The 20,285-nt window shown below is 41.4% G+C and overlaps 1 protein-coding gene across 1 annotated transcript in view; it reads right to left on the bottom strand.

Moving 5' to 3' along the window:
- The window catches only part of CIP2A (cellular inhibitor of PP2A), a 35,751-nt gene extending 17,944 nt beyond the window's left edge, over window positions 1-17,807 (bottom strand). The window contains exons 1-9 of the mRNA XM_056858624.1: window positions 17,706-17,807; window positions 8,929-9,076; window positions 8,563-8,675; window positions 7,258-7,352; window positions 6,108-6,204; window positions 4,054-4,176; window positions 3,562-3,707; window positions 1,953-2,028; window positions 809-1,033 (exon numbers count right to left, since the gene is read on the bottom strand). Coding sequence (XP_056714602.1) covers window positions 809-1,033; window positions 1,953-2,028; window positions 3,562-3,707; window positions 4,054-4,176; window positions 6,108-6,204; window positions 7,258-7,352; window positions 8,563-8,675; window positions 8,929-9,076; window positions 17,706-17,807 — 1,125 coding nt within the window. The remainder of the gene's footprint in view (window positions 1-808; window positions 1,034-1,952; window positions 2,029-3,561; window positions 3,708-4,053; window positions 4,177-6,107; window positions 6,205-7,257; window positions 7,353-8,562; window positions 8,676-8,928; window positions 9,077-17,705) is intronic.
- Window positions 17,808-20,285: the final 2,478 nt, after the last annotated feature.

Below are 20,285 nucleotides of genomic sequence, written 5' to 3' on the forward strand. Positions count from 1 at the left end.
GCCGCTTTATTTATTACAGCGGCTGCCTCACTGCCTGGTTCCCAGTTCAATCATCTGCTGCCAGACCCCTACACTTGGTCCCTTCTTCCTCATTGCCCAAGACCTTATTAAGTTGTCTGCGGCCCCCAATGCTATATGGCTAGTCCTCAATGTCCCTACCCCTTGCAGGTCCCTGACATCCAGCCCCACCCGCCATGCTGGAGCTGCTCCAGCCTAGGGACCAGTTTTCCTCCTTGTCCCTGCTGCAATCCTCTGCTGGGACTCGCGTCAGTTTTTGGCACTTCTGGGCTGCTGTTCCTTTTCCCTGATGGTGCCTCCCACGGATCCTTCCCATCAAGAGCCTCCCAGGACCATCTGTGCTGCCACCACCACCTCCACTAGCCTCCTTATCTGGCCCTTCCCTAGCTGTGAGGTCCATTTCTGCTGTGGCTGGTGCTTCGGCTCCCGTCCCCGTTGGCTCTACACCCCCTGCGGCTTCTCCCTTCCTTCCCCAGTCTTCCTGTATGTTTCTGTGCTGCCTAACCTCTCCTTGATGGTGGCAGTTCGCCACTTCCAGCCTATGGTTTACTTCCGATTGGGCCATTGGAGGCTTCCAGACACCACGTGGGAATTGCAGGGCTGGTCAGCCAATCAGCCCAGTCAGCAACATCTAGGCTAGACCAGCTGCTAATCCGTGCATCTTACTCAGAACAAAATGGCTAGAAGTAAACGTGGTAGCTATGTCCCAAAGAAAGTGCTGACAGTAGAACAAGCATCCCAGTTGATTACTAAGGAATTATTACAACTCAGTATTGAAAGAATTTGGTACCTCAAATATCTCTCTGAACAGCTCCAAGGCCAGAGTTGAGCAATTTTCAGATGCTTCCAGTGGCTGATTTGACCAGTGCACTAGAAGAACAGATGGCTCTGAAGGCTTGGATCGAGACGCAAGTCTTGTGCTTCCACAGCCTGACATATTTGGTTCCAATATTGCTAGACACAAGACATGGCGGAGTTCTGGTACTGAACAGAAGGCAAGAAGTAACTCCAATACCTGATCAAAGAAAATGAGTTCCATGTGTTTTCTATCTTCTTAAGCAAAACATTCTTAATATCAAAACCTGGTTCACATTTCTACTGTAAAGCAATTTTAAAGGCCTATATATTATCGTAAGGATTAACTTATTAACAAATTGCTTTTCGCTGTTACCCCCAAGAATGTTAGTGAGCTGAAAATGTTGGTTTGTTCTACCAAAAATCCTACCTTCTCAGCAGGATACCAGAATGTTACAAATGAATCTCTCTTATACTGAGTCACACTAATCAGCACTGGCTATTCTGACCATACAGAGATCTTACTAAGCCATTAACTAGCAATACTTTGGATTGAACCTAGAATCTTCTGTATGCAAAATGTCTTTACCACTGATCAATGGGCGGCTGGTCTCTACACCAGAGACAGCTCTCACTTTTGTCTTTTACTAATTTGGAGAGAGAAACCAAATATCAGAATATTCCTCACTTGGTATACCGCAAGTATTATTCAAGGAAATATATTATTCAGCTATTCCAAAGGAGATACAATTTTCTATACAACTGAGATTTCTCCTGGACAAAACTCCAGATGTTTATGTAACTATATGTATCAATGAAAGGTGGCAAACCTATTACAAAAGATTCATCCTAGGAAACAGCTGGGATTTCCTACAGCATATGATTTAATCTGCAATTAGTTTTTTTTTAAAAGAACAGTAACACAAGGTATATATGCATAGCTATAATTATGTTTAAACATTGTAGGTGTTATAATTAAACACAATTCTAAATGCCCACCACCTGTAGCTGAAATCAACATTCCAAGGCATGGCTTTAATTTCTTACAGTAAGGGTGAGCTGGAATTAATGACGGGAATGCATGGATCCTATAAAGGTGTTTATCATTATATACCTGTACTTCATTACTGTAAAATTACCTTTGATGAAGAACCAGGGTCCCTTCCATGAAGCAGGCCCAATACCTGATTGAGGCACGATTGAAAATGTTCATACCTATGTTGCCACACAAACACACCAATAAAAAAAAAGAGAGATGAAATTAATCTGTTTTGGTTGAGATTTTGGTCATTAAAAAGCAGAATTTCCTATAAGTCCACAAGAATGATTTTCACTGTCCATACCCCAGTTCTGATTGATGCAACAATTACAATTAATAGGTCATGATACAGGTGCACTAATTCTAAGGCTTGCTGGGCCAAAGAATGTCATCTTCAGGGAGTATGGACCGAATAAATATTTGGGATCTGGGTAACAATGCAGTTTATGGCACACCGAGTTAAAGAAAAATGAGAGCAAGGTGCAAGGCTGAGAGTTTATTTAGCTCTTCTAGATCCCTACGGGTTTTGCAGTTTGCTTTGTCAGAGGATCTTCTATAGAATGTCAATAGAAATTGTTAAAGGTGAAAGCTGAGATATTTCTGTAGATCCCGACAAAGCCAATTGCGAAACACATAGGGATCTAGAAGAGCTAAATAAACTCTCAACACCTTGCTCTCCTTTGTCTTTTCCTGCCCACTGGTGCAGCTTCATTTTCTCCTGATGCTGAGTTAGAGCCAGAACTCATATTATTTTAATAAGACCATTCCACTTAAAACAAGGACAGGTTTCAGTTCAGGAAAATAAGATTTGCCCCATCCTCTTAACTCTGCAGATAAGCACATGTCTTATAATAATTTCACATGGTGAAACAATCACAGAATCATGCTTTCCTCCCTTCTACCATAAGTGTCTGTATAATCAGGATGATTACATAGGAACCTACATGCAGAGGAACAAATGCACACAGATTACAACAGTGCAATCTGTTCAAAGCTTAAAGATGGCACCTACACATGGCAGCCCACAAGGAAACACGACCATTCAAGACATGGACAATTCTGATCCATTCTCCACACATAATCCCCAATGTAAAGCGCTACAGTGAAAGACAGTGGAATGCAGGCCTGGACTACCTCTTGACAACAGACAGGTGATCACATATTGGAACATGGCTCTATCGTAAGAACTCCCTGCAAACAGAAAATCAGCACAGCAAGCAAGGAGAGGACTTCAACTTTTCCACCGCTGCGCAAATTCTCTTTGCATGGAGTTTTTCAAGGAAAGAATTTTCAAAATTATGATTCTCTTATATGCAGAAATTTGGGCAGGTAACTTATGTTGTTGCCCCGTGGTGCAGAGTGGTAAACTGCAGTACTGCAGTCCAAGCTCTGCTCACGACCCGAGATCGATCCCAACAGAAGTTGATTTCAGGTAGCCGGCTCAAGATTGACTCAGCCTTCCAAGGTTGGTAAAATGAGAACCCAGCTTGCTGGGGGTAAAGGGGAGATGACTGGAGAAGGCACTGGCAAACCACCCCGTAAACATAGTCTGCCTAGTAAACGTCGGGATGTGAGGTCACCCATGGGTCAGGAATGACCCGGTGCTTGCACAGGGGTCCTTTACCTTTTAACTTATGTAAAAGCACACCAAAGAATATCTTGAGAATATGTTAATTTGAAAAAGATGTTGTTAAGTTTACAAATCATACTTTGTAAGATAATCTGCAATCTTAGGGTTCTTCAGGAGATCCATGAGCAGATCAACAGAATACTTCCTTGTCAGTGTTCCATCTCCATTCACAAGAATGTTGAATATCAACTGGAAAGTCTGATGAATGTTTCTGGAATGGAAAAGCTAAAACAAACAATCCTGTTTTTTAATCTTAAAGAGATTGCAGCCATTTATATCCGGGCAAACCTTAATCCTGAAACGGTAACAGTAAATAACAGTCAATGAGGCTGTAAAAAGATATACATACAGTGCGATCCTAAAGATAGTTACGCCAGTCTAAAGTCCATTAATTTCAATGGACTTAGGCTGGAATAATTCTGTTTAGGATTGCACTTATAGTAAAATGGGCTCACATTACTTGCCTCATATAGAACACTGGTGTAATTCCACATCCTGCCAGAAATATTATTTGTAAAACTGTTGTATATAAAGCAGAACTTTATTTTAAAACAAGCAAAACAACACATACCTTTTCTCCAACTTCTTCATTTAGCGTAAGGCTTGATAATATGGAAAGTGCAAAGACAACCATTGTTAAGCTACTGTGAGCCAAGAAACTGATCAGAGTGCGATAGAAACTCTTCACATTGTTCTAGTACAGAAGGGGAGAAAAATCAAAGAAAATTTTCACTTGATAATAGTTTGCTGCAATGTAAGTCAATGTACCACACCATACCAGTTGCCTACAATATTAATAAAACAATGGCTTGTCCAAAACTTGGTTGTAAACAAAGCATTGGCAGAATTCCAAAGCAATGGCATAAGAGATTGCGTAATTTTACATTCAATTTACCAGTTTCCACTACAAATGATAAAGGTTTGAGTTAAAAAATAACCACCCACATATATAGGCTGATGCTTTTGAAACGTTACTTATGGGAGTCAGATCAAGAAAATACTACAAGCTTACACTCCAAACCTGCACTATTATTTATGTACAAACACCTGTGAAATCAGTGGGATCAATGCATGATCACAGACTTAGTGTTTTCACTAACTACTAAATCTTACAGTTCGTGACAGTGTAGTTGTTAGCATGATTAGTCCAAACAAGAGTTCCATTATGCAAGCACACAATAAGAATTGTTTTACAGTCAAACCAAACTGCAGCCTTCCATCATTGTATCACCAGCAGCAGTTTAAAAAGTTTTAAAAGCCACTTGTGATGGTGTATGTGAACGCAAAAGTTCAGTCAAAAGCCATGCTACACACATGGATCTCCCTGCATGTATTCAGGACCAATTTTTTTTCTTTATTGCTTAGTAAATCTTTTGTAGCACGCAATTCAAATGTTTTAACTTAATTGTGAGCATAAACCATCAGCAGAATGCTATGCATGCTTTAAAGGTAAAGGTCCCCTGTGTGCAAGCACCGGGTCATTCCTGACCCATGGGGTGACGTCACATCCCGACGTTTCCAAGGCAGACTTTGTTTGCGGGGTGGTTTGCCAGTGCCTTCCCCAGTCATCTTCCCTTTACCCCCAGCAAGCTGGGTACTCATTTTACCGACCTCGGAAGGATGGAAGGCTGAGTCAACCTTGAGCCAGCTACCTGAAACCAACTTCTGTTGGAATCGAACTCAGGTCGTGAGCAGAGCTTTTGACTGCGGTACTGCAGCTTAACTCTCTGCGCCACGGGGCTCCTATGCATGCTTTACCATTATAAAATATGGAATGCTGTTTTTTGTTTTGGTCCAGTCCTCCAATGTCTCTAGTTTGAGTAACACGCAACTAAGATAGACAAGAGAAGAGATCTCCACAGCTTTAGCAAAGCACCCCAAATTAACTTGAGCAATTTCTCCCAACTTCTACTTCTTTCCATGTGAACATAAGAACATAAGAAAAGCCATGCTGGATCAGGCCAAGGCCCATCAAGTCCAGAAATCCATTCACACAGTGGCCAACCAGGTGCCTCAAGGAAGCCCAAAAACAAGACGACTGGAGCATCATTATCCTACCTGTGTTCCACGGCACTTAATATAATAGGCATGCTCCTCTGATACAAGAGGTATGCATCACGACTAGTAATCATTTTGACTAGTAGCCATGGATAGCCCTAACCTCCATGAATATGTCCACTCCCCTCTTAAAGCCTTCCAAGTTGGCAGCCATCACCACATCCTGGGGCAGGAAGTTCCACAATTTAACTATGTGTTGTGTGAAGAAATACTTCTTTTTAACTGTTTCAAATCTCTCACCCTCCAGCTTCAGCAGATGGCCCCGAGTTCTTGTATTATGACAGAAAAGCTTCTCCGTCAACTCTCTCCATACCATGTGCTTTAGAGACAACTGCTGCGTTCAGCCGCTACAGAAGACCAAAATAATCAGCTCCTCCATTGCAAGTTTGACACACTAACAGTGTGACCCTAAAAAGAGTTAAACCCATCTAAGCCCATTAACCAATAGACTTAGAAGGATGAACCTATGCTTAGGATTGCACTTTAAGCCTTCAAATGAACAAATAATGAGACCTCACATCCTTCTCATCCGTCAAAACGATACAATACTTCAATAAAGTTCCTTACCAATGACTTGATGTGTGTTTGAATGGATAAATTATGTCGACACAGATTTGCCATAAGTCCCAGGCATGGTATAGTTAGCTCATCTTCTGCGGATTGACTAAAATAAAAGCCCAGAATAAAGCAAACTGTTTGGAATTGTTAAGCAAATTGTTTGCAAAATTCTACATTTCCTCCCTGGTATAAATTTACTCGTACAACTTATTTCCTCAGAGGAATTTTCACCTTGCTGTACAATTCAGCAGAATGATCCCACATACAGAACACAAGTTTCATTAATTCACCATATGCCTAGTTTCTGTCCTGCAAACTTTGAGCAGCTCAGTGTAAAACTGTGGTTTCCTATCAACCACAGTGCAGGCTCAGCTCCTGCTGTTAGGACACCTGTACCAGTGTTTACTCCTGCCACTGAAAAAGTATACAAATAAGACAGTGATGTGGCACTAGCTTAGAGAGAGAGATATCAGCTTTGGTCTCTTTATGCAGGATTGCCTTGACACAGGGTGCTGCCAGTCGTTGACTCTTAACTTCAGCAGCAAATCTGCACTGCTACAAACAATAGAATTTAGAGGATCTGTACAGCCATTGTTAATGACATAAAAAACAGCCTAAACATAAGGTAAAAAGGTAAAGGTCCCCTGTGCAAGCGCCGGGACATTCCCATGGGGCGATGTCATATCCCAACGTTTACGAGGCAGACTTGGTTTACGGGATGGTTTGCCAGTGCCTTCCCTAGTCATCTTCCCTTTACCCCCAAGTTAGCTGGGTACTCATTTTACCGACCTCGGAAGGATGGAAGGCTGAGTCAACCTTGAGCTGGCTACCTGAAACCAACTCCCGTCGGGACTGAACTCAGGTCATGAGCAGAGCTTGGACTGCCGTACTGCAGCTTACCACTCTGTGCCACGGGGCTCTGTAGCCTAAAGATGCCTGCTGTATTTTTGTCTCTGAACTAGCCTGGGGCTAACTAGTACCAGCACAGAAGAGAGCCTGAGAGCAGGAGGAAAGATACAAGTCACAGGATAAAACATTAGAGAAATTTTCCTCTGCAAGATCTGGATACAACACAATATTGGCACAGTTACTAAAAAATAAATCACTCTTGGTTTAATGCATCAGTCGGGTAAACAATTTCCCTGAAAAAGATACTTACATATGATGCATAAGGAATGAAATTAAGTCATCAATGCTAGCACTGGAATGGAATACTCTTACATTGTAGGTCAGTTTCTGAAGCAACTGAATACTCTGAGAAATAAAAAATAATCCCATTGAACATATTCAATATTCATCCCAACGTGTCACAAATAAAAGAAATTCCTTGAGGTTCAAGCTACGTTTTCCACAAAGAGAAATATTTTATGCATTTGTATTGCATTTTCAGATTTAAACTAGATCAAGCATAATTCCAAAAGTGAATTAAAACTCAAATTCATAATAAAGTGCAGAAGTCTTACTTTCAGATAACAAAAACAGCTGTTTTGAGATATTAAGCCACTTATGTACAGCTATGTAAACATGACAAAATTACCATTCAGTAATTAATATGGTTTGTCGCTTTATGCACTATCCAGATTCCCTAGATAATTATCCGGTAGTAATTGCTCATCTCAAAACATCAAGCCTGCATTATCTGAACTACGTCAGTTGGGCATCAGCAATATACTTCCAAGGATTTTGATGGTTGAAATCTGACTGACAAAACCCCATATTTTCCAGCTCTCATTTCAGGGGTTCAGCTGGAAAAGGGAATGATAGTGTCAACCAATTAACACAAATGAGAGGGGTACCAGGAAGATGCTAATTTCCCTGCCATATGGTTAGGGCCAAAGAAAGGGTGTTGCTCATGATCATGTCAGGTTGCACTCTGCACTGTTTGTTATAAGGTGCAAAACGTACATGAGGCATAAAAAGATATGTGGGCCATAAAAACTACACCAACCATCTTTGAGGAGGAGAATGCATTGTTTATTATTTAAAATATAGATATCCCGCTTTATCTCTGCAAACTCAGGATGGCTAACAGCAAAAGCCATAAGGACCCATTAGAAGCACTTATCAGAGATCATAGATGTTAAATCCGTGTGTGTGTGTGTGTGTTAAGTGCCGTCAAGTCGCTTCCGACTCATGGTGACCCTATGAATGAAAGTCCTCCAAAATCCATGGTCACTGTATAAAATAAGCCTCAGTGAGAGACACACACTTTTTGATTCCTACAAAACAGTTTCCAACAGCTAAAACTGACAATGGGATACCTATGGATGCCAGAGTGGCAATTAAATTAAAAATACTTCTTTTCTGATAGCCAAAGCTTAAATCACTTATGACTGGCATAACATTCTGTGCTATATATGTATCTGGTTTCTTGTGTTATACATCATGTATCTGGTTTCTTGCATTATACATTATATTAATATTTCAGCATCTTTATAATTTCTGTGGCATAAAGTATCCTTACCGGTAGTAGCACTGGATCAGTAGGACTGACAGAACTCCGATGAACCACATTTGCTAGAACACTACCCAGACTGTACGTATTCTGAAGAGCTTCTCTGATCTCATTGTCTGAAACTAACACACAAACGTGATTGAAACACCTGTGATATCATGAAGGTCAAAAGCAACAGGTCTACAGTGACAGATAGCAAATGTTTTTTTATCAAACCACAACCACTTATATTTTAATCAGCAGCTGTAACTTACATTCTAAATTCTTCTTAGGAGGTACTGGGAAAAGAAGAGGACAGTTTCTCAAACTGAAGGAGGCATTTTAGATGCTTCTGTGTTTCATGCCTTATACTTTTACTACAAGTTAATTGTTTACCTAGTTGAGAGAGCAATCCAACCACAGTTAAGGTTAACTGAGAATTTGTGTTTGGGTCATCAATGAGTTCTACTAAGCAGCTGAGACATTCATTTGGCAAAGTTTGGTTTGATGCAAACAATCGTGTCAACTTCAATCCTGAAATAACCTGGCATAAGAAAAACAATTGAATAGATGAGCGGGGAAGCAAAATATAAATGTTGAAATAAATAATTGATATACCCTAATAGTGAGACCCAAAGTATCTTACATAAGTCTCTTCTCTATTTTATCCTCATAACATCCCCGGGATACAGGTTAGACTGAGAGGGAACAACAGGCCTAAAGCCATCCAGTAAGTTTCCACAGCAGAGTGGGGATTTGAACCTGGGTCTCCCAGATCCTAGTTCAATACTCTAACCAGTACACCAGGAATTCCACTACACCAGGGATCACTACACATGGACACCAAGGCATCCACCAACCCCTTTCCTGGTGCATGCCAAGTCTTTTCAGAAAACAGGTGGGGCTTTTGCCCAACAAGGTTTCTGACTGGCTGTGTAGATTTTTAAAAGCATTGCTTTGGCAGCCTGCACCCACAGTGCGTCAGGTTGGGGACCCCTGCACTATACCATGCTGACTCTTACCTACACATTGGTAGCTTGATCTGTGAGCTCCTGAACTACCTGGGAACTCCAAGTAATATACAGAGTTCTTGCATTATGAAAGAAGCAGAACAAAACCAATGCAAGAATCCCAATTAAAAGAAACACTAACAACAGTACAGAAGGCCTAGGAACCATAGGCCTGGAACAGGACAGCATTACTGGTTCCTAAAAGGCACTGCAGAAATAGATCAAACTAAACCAACTACAGATACCTAACATAGAGTTAGTGGGCACAGAAGTTAAGAAAAAAAATAGTATGAAAGTCATCACGTCTAATGAATTACCTCTTCACTAGGAATTGGTGGCCAGATGCATAATAGTTGGAAAATTAAACCAGGGTAATATAAGCATATGTCAAAGAAGTTGTTTCAAGTTAATGTTATCATCGAGCTATATCTATTTTGTACACTACTGTTAGCACAATGCAGCTGTTTTGAAGGTACGGTAGGCAAAAAAAATAGTAAACAATAGTAAATAGATATTGTCGAAGGCTTTCACGGTCAGAGTTCATTGGTTCTTGTAGGTTATTCGGGCTGTGTAACCGTGGTCTTGGAATTTTCTTTCCTGACGTTTCGCCAGCAACTGTGGCAGGCATCTTCAGAGTAGTAACACTGAAGGACAGTGTCTCTCAGTGTCAAGGGTGTAGAAAGAGTAATATATAGTCAGAAAGGGGTTGGGTTTGAGCTGAGTATTGTCCTGCAAAAGTATTGTCCTGTAAGTATCAAGATAATGTGCTAATGAGGGTATGGTATGTTAATATGGAACCATTGTATCCTGAAGTGATCTGTTAATGTGTGTAATCCAAAACTAATCTGTATGGCTATTGTTGAATGTTGTCTTTGTCTGGAGGTGTTTCAGGGCAGGAAGCCAAGCCTTATTCATTCTTAAACTCTCCTCTTTTCTGTTAAAGTTGTGCTGATGTTTGTGAATTTCAATGGCTTCTCTGTGCAATCTGACAAAATAGTTGGTAGAATTGTCCAGTCTTTCAGTGTCTTGGAATAAGACCCTGTGTCCTGTTTGTGTCAGTCCATGTTCAGCCACTGCTGATTTCTCAGGTTGGCCAAGTCTGCAGTATCTTTCATGTTCTTTTATCCTTGTTTGTATGCTGCGTTTTGTGGTCCCGATGTAAACTTCTCCACAGCTGCAAGGTATACGATATACTCCTGCAGAGGTGAGGGGGTCTCTTTTGTCTTTTGCTGATCGTAGCATTTGTTGTATTTTCTTGGTGGGTTTAAACACTGTTTGTAGGTTATGTTTTTTCAAAAGTTTCTCCATCCTATCAGTGACTCCTTTAATAAATGGCAAGAATACCTTTCCTATGGGAGACTGTTTTTCTTGAGTTTTCTGATTTTTGTTTGGTTCAATGGCCCTTCTGATTTCATTCTTGGAGTAGCCGTTTGCTAGCAGTGCGTGATTTAGATGGTTAGTTTCTTCCTTGAGAAACTGTGGTTCACAGATCCGTCTTGCACGGTCCATTAATGTTTTGATTATTCCTCTTTTCTGTCGGGGGTGGTGGTTGGAGTTTTTGTGTAAGTAGCGATCTGTGTGAGTTGGTTTCCGGTAGACCTTGTGACCTAACTGAAGGTTTGATTTACGGATGACAAGGGTATCAAGAAATGGGAGTTTACCCTCAATTTCCTTTTCCATGGTAAACTGAATGTTTGGATGGATATTATTAAGATGGTTTAGAAAGTCCATTAATTTTTCTTCACCATGGCTCCAAATGGTAAATGTATCATCTACGAACCTGAACCAGACTGTAGGTTTGTAAGGTGCTGATTCTAATGCTGTCTTTTCAAAATATTCCATGTAAAAGTTTGCTATTACTGGACTGAGTGGACTTCCCATAGCTACTCCATCAATCTGTTCATAAAATTCTTGATCCCATAGGAAATAACTTGTTGTCAAACAATGGTGAAATAAGGCTGTTATATCTTCTGGAAAAATCTGGTTAATCAATGAGATTGTGTCTTTAACTGGAACCTTGGTAAAGAGGGATACAACATCAAAACTGATTAATATATCCTTTGGATTGAGTCTTAACGGACTGATTTTGTTGATGAAGTGAGTTGAATCTTTGATGTAAGAAGTGGTTTTTCCAATGTGGTCCTGTAGGAGGGTGGTCAAATATTTAGCTAATTCATATGTTGGGGAACCAATGGCACTCACGATGGGTCGGAGTGGAACGGAATCCTTATGAATTTTAGGTAGTCCATATAATCGTGGTGGTTGTGCTTCAGTCTTGCATAGTTTTCTGTGTGTGTCGGGATGAAGAGTGGAATTCTTGATCAGAATGCTAGTTTTCCTGGTAACTTTGCAAGTTGGATCTCGTTTTAGTTTTTTGTATGTGGCAGGGTCCAGAAGTTCCTCAATCTTCTTTTTGTATTCTTCTGTTTTCATGATCACTGTGGCATTGCCTTTGTCAGCTGGTAGAATAATGATTTCTGGATCTGCATTGAGGGTCTTGATGGCGTTTCTCTCCTTGCGTGTTATATTGCTAGTAGGGGGCTTTGCTTTTCGTAGAATTCTTGCTGTCTCTCCTCTTATTTCCTCAGCATCTTCTTCAGGTAGATTACGAATGGCAGATTCTACATTTGCAATGATGTCTTCCACTGGAATTTGGGTGGGAGTGACTGCAAAGTTTCCTCCCTTAGCTAAGATGGAAGTTTCTTCAGGTGAGAGTTGTCGGTCTGTCAGATTGAAGATAATCCGTTTGTTGTCAAGTTTTGGACTGTTCTGTCTTCTTTCCTGTAATTTGTTAAACTTTTGCTTCTGTCTGGAAGTATGGCTGGTTAACCCCTGTTCCATTTTTCTGTAGGTGAGATTATCAATCTTGTCCCAATCATGGCTTCTCATTTTGTGGCTAGTATTGATATGTAAGGAAAACAACTCCTTGTCTGTGGCAGCAAGTTCTCTGCGGGTAGTGTGAATTCTCTCTCGTAAGAGAGCCCGTTCTAGATGGTCATAAATGCGGTTAGCTCGTGAAGTTTTAAAGATTCTTTTACTTGTGAGAAAAGATGGAATGGTTCCAGTGTCTCTGCATCGTAGTAGAAAAGTTAAAGAACAAAGTAGATGTGCTTTCTTGTTCCGAAGTGTTTCCAATCTCCGGGTCTGTTGAAATATTTCCTCCCCGTAGAGGCGTTCAAAATATTGTCGAAGGCTTTCACGGTCAGAGTTCATTGGTTCTTGTAGGTTATTCGGGCTGTGTAACCGTGGTCTTGGAATTTTCTTTCCTGACGTTTCGCCAGCAACTGTGGCAGGCATCTTCAGAGTAGTAACACTGAAGGACAGTGTCTCTCAGTGTCAAGGGTGTAGACTCAATCCAAAGGATATATTAATCAGTTTTGATGTTGTATCCCTCTTTACCAAGGTTCCAGTTAAAGACACAATCTCATTGATTAACCAGATTTTTCCAGAAGATATAACAGCCTTATTTCACCATTGTTTGACAACAAGTTATTTCCTATGGGATCAAGAATTTTATGAACAGATTGATGGAGTAGCTATGGGAAGTCCACTCAGTCCAGTAATAGCAAACTTTTACATGGAATATTTTGAAAAGACAGCATTAGAATCAGCACCTTACAAACCTACAGTCTGGTTCAGGTTCGTAGATGATACATTTACCATTTGGAGCCATGGTGAAGAAAAATTAATGGACTTTCTAAACCATCTTAATAATATCCATCCAAACATTCAGTTTACCATGGAAAAGGAAATTGAGGGTAAACTCCCATTTCTTGATACCCTTGTCATCCGTAAATCAAACCTTCAGTTAGGTCACAAGGTCTACCGGAAACCAACTCACACAGATCGCTACTTACACAAAAACTCCAACCACCACCCCCGACAGAAAAGAGGAATAATCAAAACATTAATGGACCGTGCAAGACGGATCTGTGAACCACAGTTTCTCAAGGAAGAAACTAACCATCTAAATCACGCACTGCTAGCAAACGGCTACTCCAAGAATGAAATCAGAAGGGCCATTGAACCAAACAAAAATCAGAAAACTCAAGAAAAACAGTCTCCCATAGGAAAGGTATTCTTGCCATTTATTAAAGGAGTCACTGATAGGATGGAGAAACTTTTGAAAAAACATAACCTACAAACAGTGTTTAAACCCACTGAGAGACACTGTCCTTCAGTGTTACTACTCTGAAGATGCCTGCCACAGTTGCTGGCGAAACGTCAGGAAAGAAAATTCCAAGACCACGGTTACACAGCCCGAATAACCTACAAGAACCAATGAACTCTGACCGTGAAAGCCTTCGACAATATTTTGAACGCCTCTACGGGGAGGAAATATTTCAACAGACCCGGAGATTGGAAACACTTCGGAACAAGAAAGCACATCTACTTTGTTCTTTAACTTTTCTACTACGATGCAGAGACACTGGAACCATTCCATCTTTTCTCACAAGTAAAAGAATCTTTAAAACTTCACGAGCTAACCGCATTTATGACCATCTAGAACGGGCTCTCTTACGAGAGAGAATTCACACTACCCGCAGAGAACTTGCTGCCACAGACAAGGAGTTGTTTTCCTTACATATCAATACTAGCCACAAAATGAGAAGCCATGATTGGGACAAGATTGATAATCTCACCTACAGAAAAATGGAACAGGGGTTAACCAGCCATACTTCCAGACAGAAGCAAAAGTTTAACAAATTACAGGAAAGAAGACAGAACAGTCCAAAACTTGACAACAAACGGATTATCTTCAATCTGACAGACCGACAACTCTCACCTGAAGAAACTTCCATCTTAGCTAAGGGAGGAAACTTTGCAGTCACTCCCACCCAAATTCCAGTGGAAGACATCATTGCAAATGTAGAATCTGCCATTCGTAATCTACCTGAAGAAGATGCTGAGGAAATAAGAGGAGAGACAGCAAGAATTCTACGAAAAGCAAAGCCCCCTACTAGCAATATAACACGCAAGGAGAGAAACGCCATCAAGACCCTCAATGCAGATCCAGAAATCATTATTCTACCAGCTGACAAAGGCAATGCCACAGTGATCATGAAAACAGAAGAATACAAAAAGAAGATTGAGGAACTTCTGGACCCTGCCACATACAAAAAACTAAAACGAGATCCAACTTGCAAAGTTACCAGGAAAACTAGCATTCTGATCAAGAATTCCACTCTTCATCCCGACACACACAGAAAACTATGCAAGACTGAAGCACAACCACCACGATTATATGGACTACCTAAAATTCATAAGGATTCCGTTCCACTCCGACCCATCGTGAGTGCCATTGGTTCCCCAACATATGAATTAGCTAAATATTTGACCACCCTCCTACAGGACCACATTGGAAAAACCACTTCTTACATCAAAGATTCAACTCACTTCATCAACAAAATCAGTCCGTTAAGACTCAATCCAAAGGATATATTAATCAGTTTTGATGTTGTATCCCTCTTTACCAAGGTTCCAGTTAAAGACACAATCTCATTGATTAACCAGATTTTTCCAGAAGATATAACAGCCTTATTTCACCATTGTTTGACAACAAGTTATTTCCTATGGGATCAAGAATTTTATGAACAGATTGATGGAGTAGCTATGGGAAGTCCACTCAGTCCAGTAATAGCAAACTTTTACATGGAATATTTTGAAAAGACAGCATTAGAATCAGCACCTTACAAACCTACAGTCTGGTTCAGGTTCGTAGATGATACATTTACCATTTGGAGCCATGGTGAAGAAAAATTAATGGACTTTCTAAACCATCTTAATAATATCCATCCAAACATTCAGTTTACCATGGAAAAGGAAATTGAGGGTAAACTCCCATTTCTTGATACCCTTGTCATCCGTAAATCAAACCTTCAGTTAGGTCACAAGGTCTACCGGAAACCAACTCACACAGATCGCTACTTACACAAAAACTCCAACCACCACCCCCGACAGAAAAGAGGAATAATCAAAACATTAATGGACCGTGCAAGACGGATCTGTGAACCACAGTTTCTCAAGGAAGAAACTAACCATCTAAATCACGCACTGCTAGCAAACGGCTACTCCAAGAATGAAATCAGAAGGGCCATTGAACCAAACAAAAATCAGAAAACTCAAGAAAAACAGTCTCCCATAGGAAAGGTATTCTTGCCATTTATTAAAGGAGTCACTGATAGGATGGAGAAACTTTTGAAAAAACATAACCTACAAACAGTGTTTAAACCCACCAAGAAAATACAACAAGTGCTACGATCAGCAAAAGACAAAAGAGACCCCCTCACCTCTGCAGGAGTATATCGTATACCTTGCAGCTGTGGAGAAGTTTACATCGGGACCACAAAACGCAGCATACAAACAAGGATAAAAGAACATGAAAGATACTGCAGACTTGGCCAACCTGAGAAATCAGCAGTGGCTGAACATGGACTGACACAAACAGGACACAGGGTCTTATTCCAAGACACTGAAAGACTGGACAATTCTACCAACTATTTTGTCAGATTGCACAGAGAAGCCATTGAAATTCACAAACATCAGCACAACTTTAACAGAAAAGAGGAGAGTTTAAGAATGAATAAGGCTTGGCTTCCTGCCCTGAAACACCTCCAGACAAAGACAACATTCAACAATAGCCATACAGATTAGTTTTGGATTACACACATTAACAGATCACTTCAGGATACAATGGTTCCATATTAACATACCATACCCTCATTAGCACATTATCTTGATACTTACAGGACAATACTTTTCCAGGACAATACTCAGCTCAAACCCAACCCCTTTCTGACTATATATTACTCTTTCTACACCCTTGACACTGAGAGACACTGTCCTTCAGTGTTACTACTCTGAAGATGCCTGCCACAGTTGCTTGCGAAACGTCAGGAAAGAAAATTCCAAGACCACGGTTACACAGCCCGAATAACCTACAAGAACCAATGAACTCTGACCGTGAAAGCCTTCGACAATATCTATTTACTATTGTTTACTATTTTTTTTGCCTACCGTACCTTCAAAACAGCTGCATTGTGCTAACAGTAGTGTACAAAATAGATATAGCTCGATGATAACATTAACTTGAAACAACAATAGTAAATAGAAATTAGGGTTGCCAACCTCCAGGCACTAACTGGAGTTCTCCTGCTATTACAACTGATCTCCAGCCAACAGAGATCAGTTTGCCTGGAGAAAATGGCCGCTTTGGCAATTGGACTCTATGGCACTGGAGTCCCTCCCCTCCCCAAACCCCGCCCTCCTCAGGCTCCGCCCCAATAACCTCCCGCTAATGGCGAAGAGGGACTGGGCAACCCTAATAGTGTTGTGGTAAAAGGGGGTTCGGGGGGGGGGAGAGAGAGACCTGAATTGTTATTTCAAGAAAACAGTTTATTTGCAGCTGCTGACTCAGAGGCCCTAATGGGCAGAAATCTGAGTCCCGAATGTACTGAGGGAGAGATATTTATCCAACTTCAAGATATGACAACCCATCAACATTCAGGGTAAAGCTGATAAGCACTACAGACATAGAGGTGGCAGTAAAGTAACAGTTTCACCCAGTTCTTGTAATGGTTTACTGTAACCCTCCATGACTCTTGCCCCAATTCCTTAGCACAGACATACACAGACAGAGATATCCTGCCCAGCAACAAGCTATTCCCTTGCTGTCCTAATACATTTCAATACATTGACAGAAAGGAAAAGAGATTATTACCAATTGCTAAATCAGTGGATCTTCCATAGCCAGGGGAAGTCTACCTTGCTGTCTCAGCACTACAGACATAGAGGCGGCAGTAAAGTAACAGTTTCACCCAGTTCTTGTGATGGTTCACTGTAACCCGCCGTGACTCTTGCCCCAATTACTACAGACATAGACCCACAGAGAGACCCTGCCCAGCAACAAGCTATTCCCTTGCTGTCCTAATACATTTCAATACATTGACAGAAAGGAAAAGAGATTATGACAAATGGCTAAATCAGTGGATCTTCCATAGTCAGGGGAAGTCTACCTTGCTGTCTCAATAGGAATGCAAGTTAATAGCAAAAGGACCCTCCTTCCCCCACCCCCACCCCGCGCCACATGTCCCTGCTGTTAGCCCTATAACATTGGTAGGAGAGTAGGGGAAGGCCAGCAGGCCCCCGGCCGCCGTCTTTCACCTCCAGGCTCCGGTGCAAGAGCGCCGCGTTAGTCTGCGTACGCGCAGCCCGGTACTGGGCCGCGGCCAGCAGCACCGATTTCATGCTGGCGGAGGCGTCCATGGCGCTGGCGACGCCGCTCTCGCCAGCCCTCGTCTCCCCCGCGCCCCGGTCCTCAGCGCAAGCAAATCGTATTTGGCGCCTTCGCCGCCATCTTGACGCGGGGGGCCACTCAGTGGAGAGGTGCGCGCGCAGCGCCGCCCGGAAGCCGCGGCCCCTTCGCTGGGTCGCGGGGCATGCCGGGAGCCGCGAGGCGAAGGAGGCCGCCGAAGTCGTTGCGGGGGCGAGTCGGCGAAGAGAAGAGGAGCGCGCGTGCGCGGCGGTGGCGGGAGGGGGGGGGGTGTCGGCGAGGCGAAGCCGGGGAGGCGCGCGCCTGCTGTTGGACTCGAGGTATTTCCGTCTGTGGTGGCAGTTGCCGCCGCACAGGAAGCCTTCCTTTCGCAGAAGGGCCTCTGAGCCGCTCCCGCGCCCTCGTCGGAGGGGAAGCAGGCCGGCCTCGGCTCGGCGTCTTTTACGTACAGGCTCTCGGCCTGCTTCTGAATGGGCTGGAGGGGGCGGCTGTGTCGCTCCATAGCCCCCCCCCGCTAGTTCAGGAAGGAGGTGGTGACGTACCGTGGGGTGACGTACCGTGGGGAGTGACGCGGGGGGCGGTGGCGGGCTGGCCAGGGTGTCAGCTGGCCCGATGGCTCCCTGATGAAGGGGGGGGGCCCTTAAACGTTAGACAATTCGTTTAAAATATATATATATATATATATATATATATATATATATATATATATATATATATATATATATATATATACATATATGTGTGTGTGTGTGTGTATATATATATATATATATATATATATATATAATACATTTATATGTATATAATACATTTATATGTATATAATATACTTATATATTATTTATATATAATATATTTATATGTATTATAGTTATTTATATTTATATAATATAAATATAACATATATATATTATTTATATATAATATATTTATATGTATTATATTTATTTATTATTTATATTATATATATTATTTTTCAATAATTGCTCTACATCTCATTTAACAATACATCCTATTTACCAATCTTTGACTCGATAAAAAAAAATTGTTAGGTGCATGTCTTCAGTATTAAATATAATTAATAACAATTGACTTCCCCACCGACTTCCCTCCCTCCCTACAAATATCTGGTATCTCCTTTGTATTAGTGTTTTCTAATCCTTATAAGTCATTATTTTAATGTTATACTTTCCCCTTATTTAATATATTTCGAGAAGCAATAATAATATAATATTAATCATAGAGAGAAGAAAAGAAATCGTTTAAAAAATAAAACCAGAGACATAGCAAAGCACATTAATATAATTTTACAATGCGTTAAAAATGTTCACGACCTTTTAGTAGCTTGAAAATATAATAGAAGTTCCAATATTATTACTTCATGCAACTAAAATTTGCGTTGTACTACTATTTTTAATAAAAAAATTGTTTTAATAAAATCATTTTTCAAGGATACTTCATATTTAACAGCTAGTGTGGTGTAGTGGTTAAGAACGGTGGTTTGGAGCCCTGGAGTCTGATCTGGAGAAACCGGGTTTGATTCCCCACTCCTCCACATGAGCGGCGGAGGCTAATCTGGTGCACTGGATTTGTTTTCCCGCTCCTCCACACGAAGCCAGCTGGGTGACCTTGGGCTAGTTACACTCTCTCAGCCCCACCTACCTCACAGGGTGTCTGTTGTGGGGAGGGGAAGGAAAGGTGATTGTAAGCTGGTTTGATTCTCCCTTAAGTGGCAGAGAAAGTTGGCATTAAAAAAACCAACTCTTCTTCTAATAATAAATAACTCTGAAAAAATAATTCTGAGTCGGATTATGTGAGGCTGATGTATATGTTATATAGGCTCTGGTCTTTACTAGTCCAACTTATAGTTGTGGATGGGCCCCCTTTGTCCCCTGGCAACCAATGTTTTTAGGCCCAGTCTGTCACTGGCGATGGCCGACTTTGTAGCACATGTCAGACCCCGGTGCAAATCCCTGCTCTTCTATGGAAGTTTGCTGGTTGACCTTGGGCTGGTCCTACGTTCTCGGCCTAACCTACCTCACAGGGTTGTTGTCAGGATGAAACTGAGAAGAGAATGATGTAAACTGCTGTGGATCATTGGAGCAAGGTGGTGTATAAATAACGTAGGGAATGAATTCTGTTCTTTGGTAATGTGAAAGCTGAAAGTGATGGAGGGCATAAAAGGCTTGATCAGCAAACGTTATAGCTGTGAGTGGCTTTCTGTTGCAGCAGAAAGTGATTGTCTCAATTGTAAGGAGGGCGGCAGCGGCTGTGGTCTCATTTATCCTTGTACTTTGTCCCCGTAGCATCTTGTATTCTCTTGAACTCTTTGAAAGTGATACTGCTATATTTCTTTTTTTGCCCCTTATCCACTGTCAAACTTCTCCATGTACATATTTAACCAAAGTAAGAATACTGATTCATGCATCTGATGAAATTTAGTTCCTGTATGTGGAACCATATTCCAATTT

Source organism: Euleptes europaea, chromosome 12, assembly GCF_029931775.1.
Source record: "Euleptes europaea isolate rEulEur1 chromosome 12, rEulEur1.hap1, whole genome shotgun sequence".
NCBI lineage: Eukaryota > Metazoa > Chordata > Lepidosauria > Squamata > Sphaerodactylidae > Euleptes > Euleptes europaea.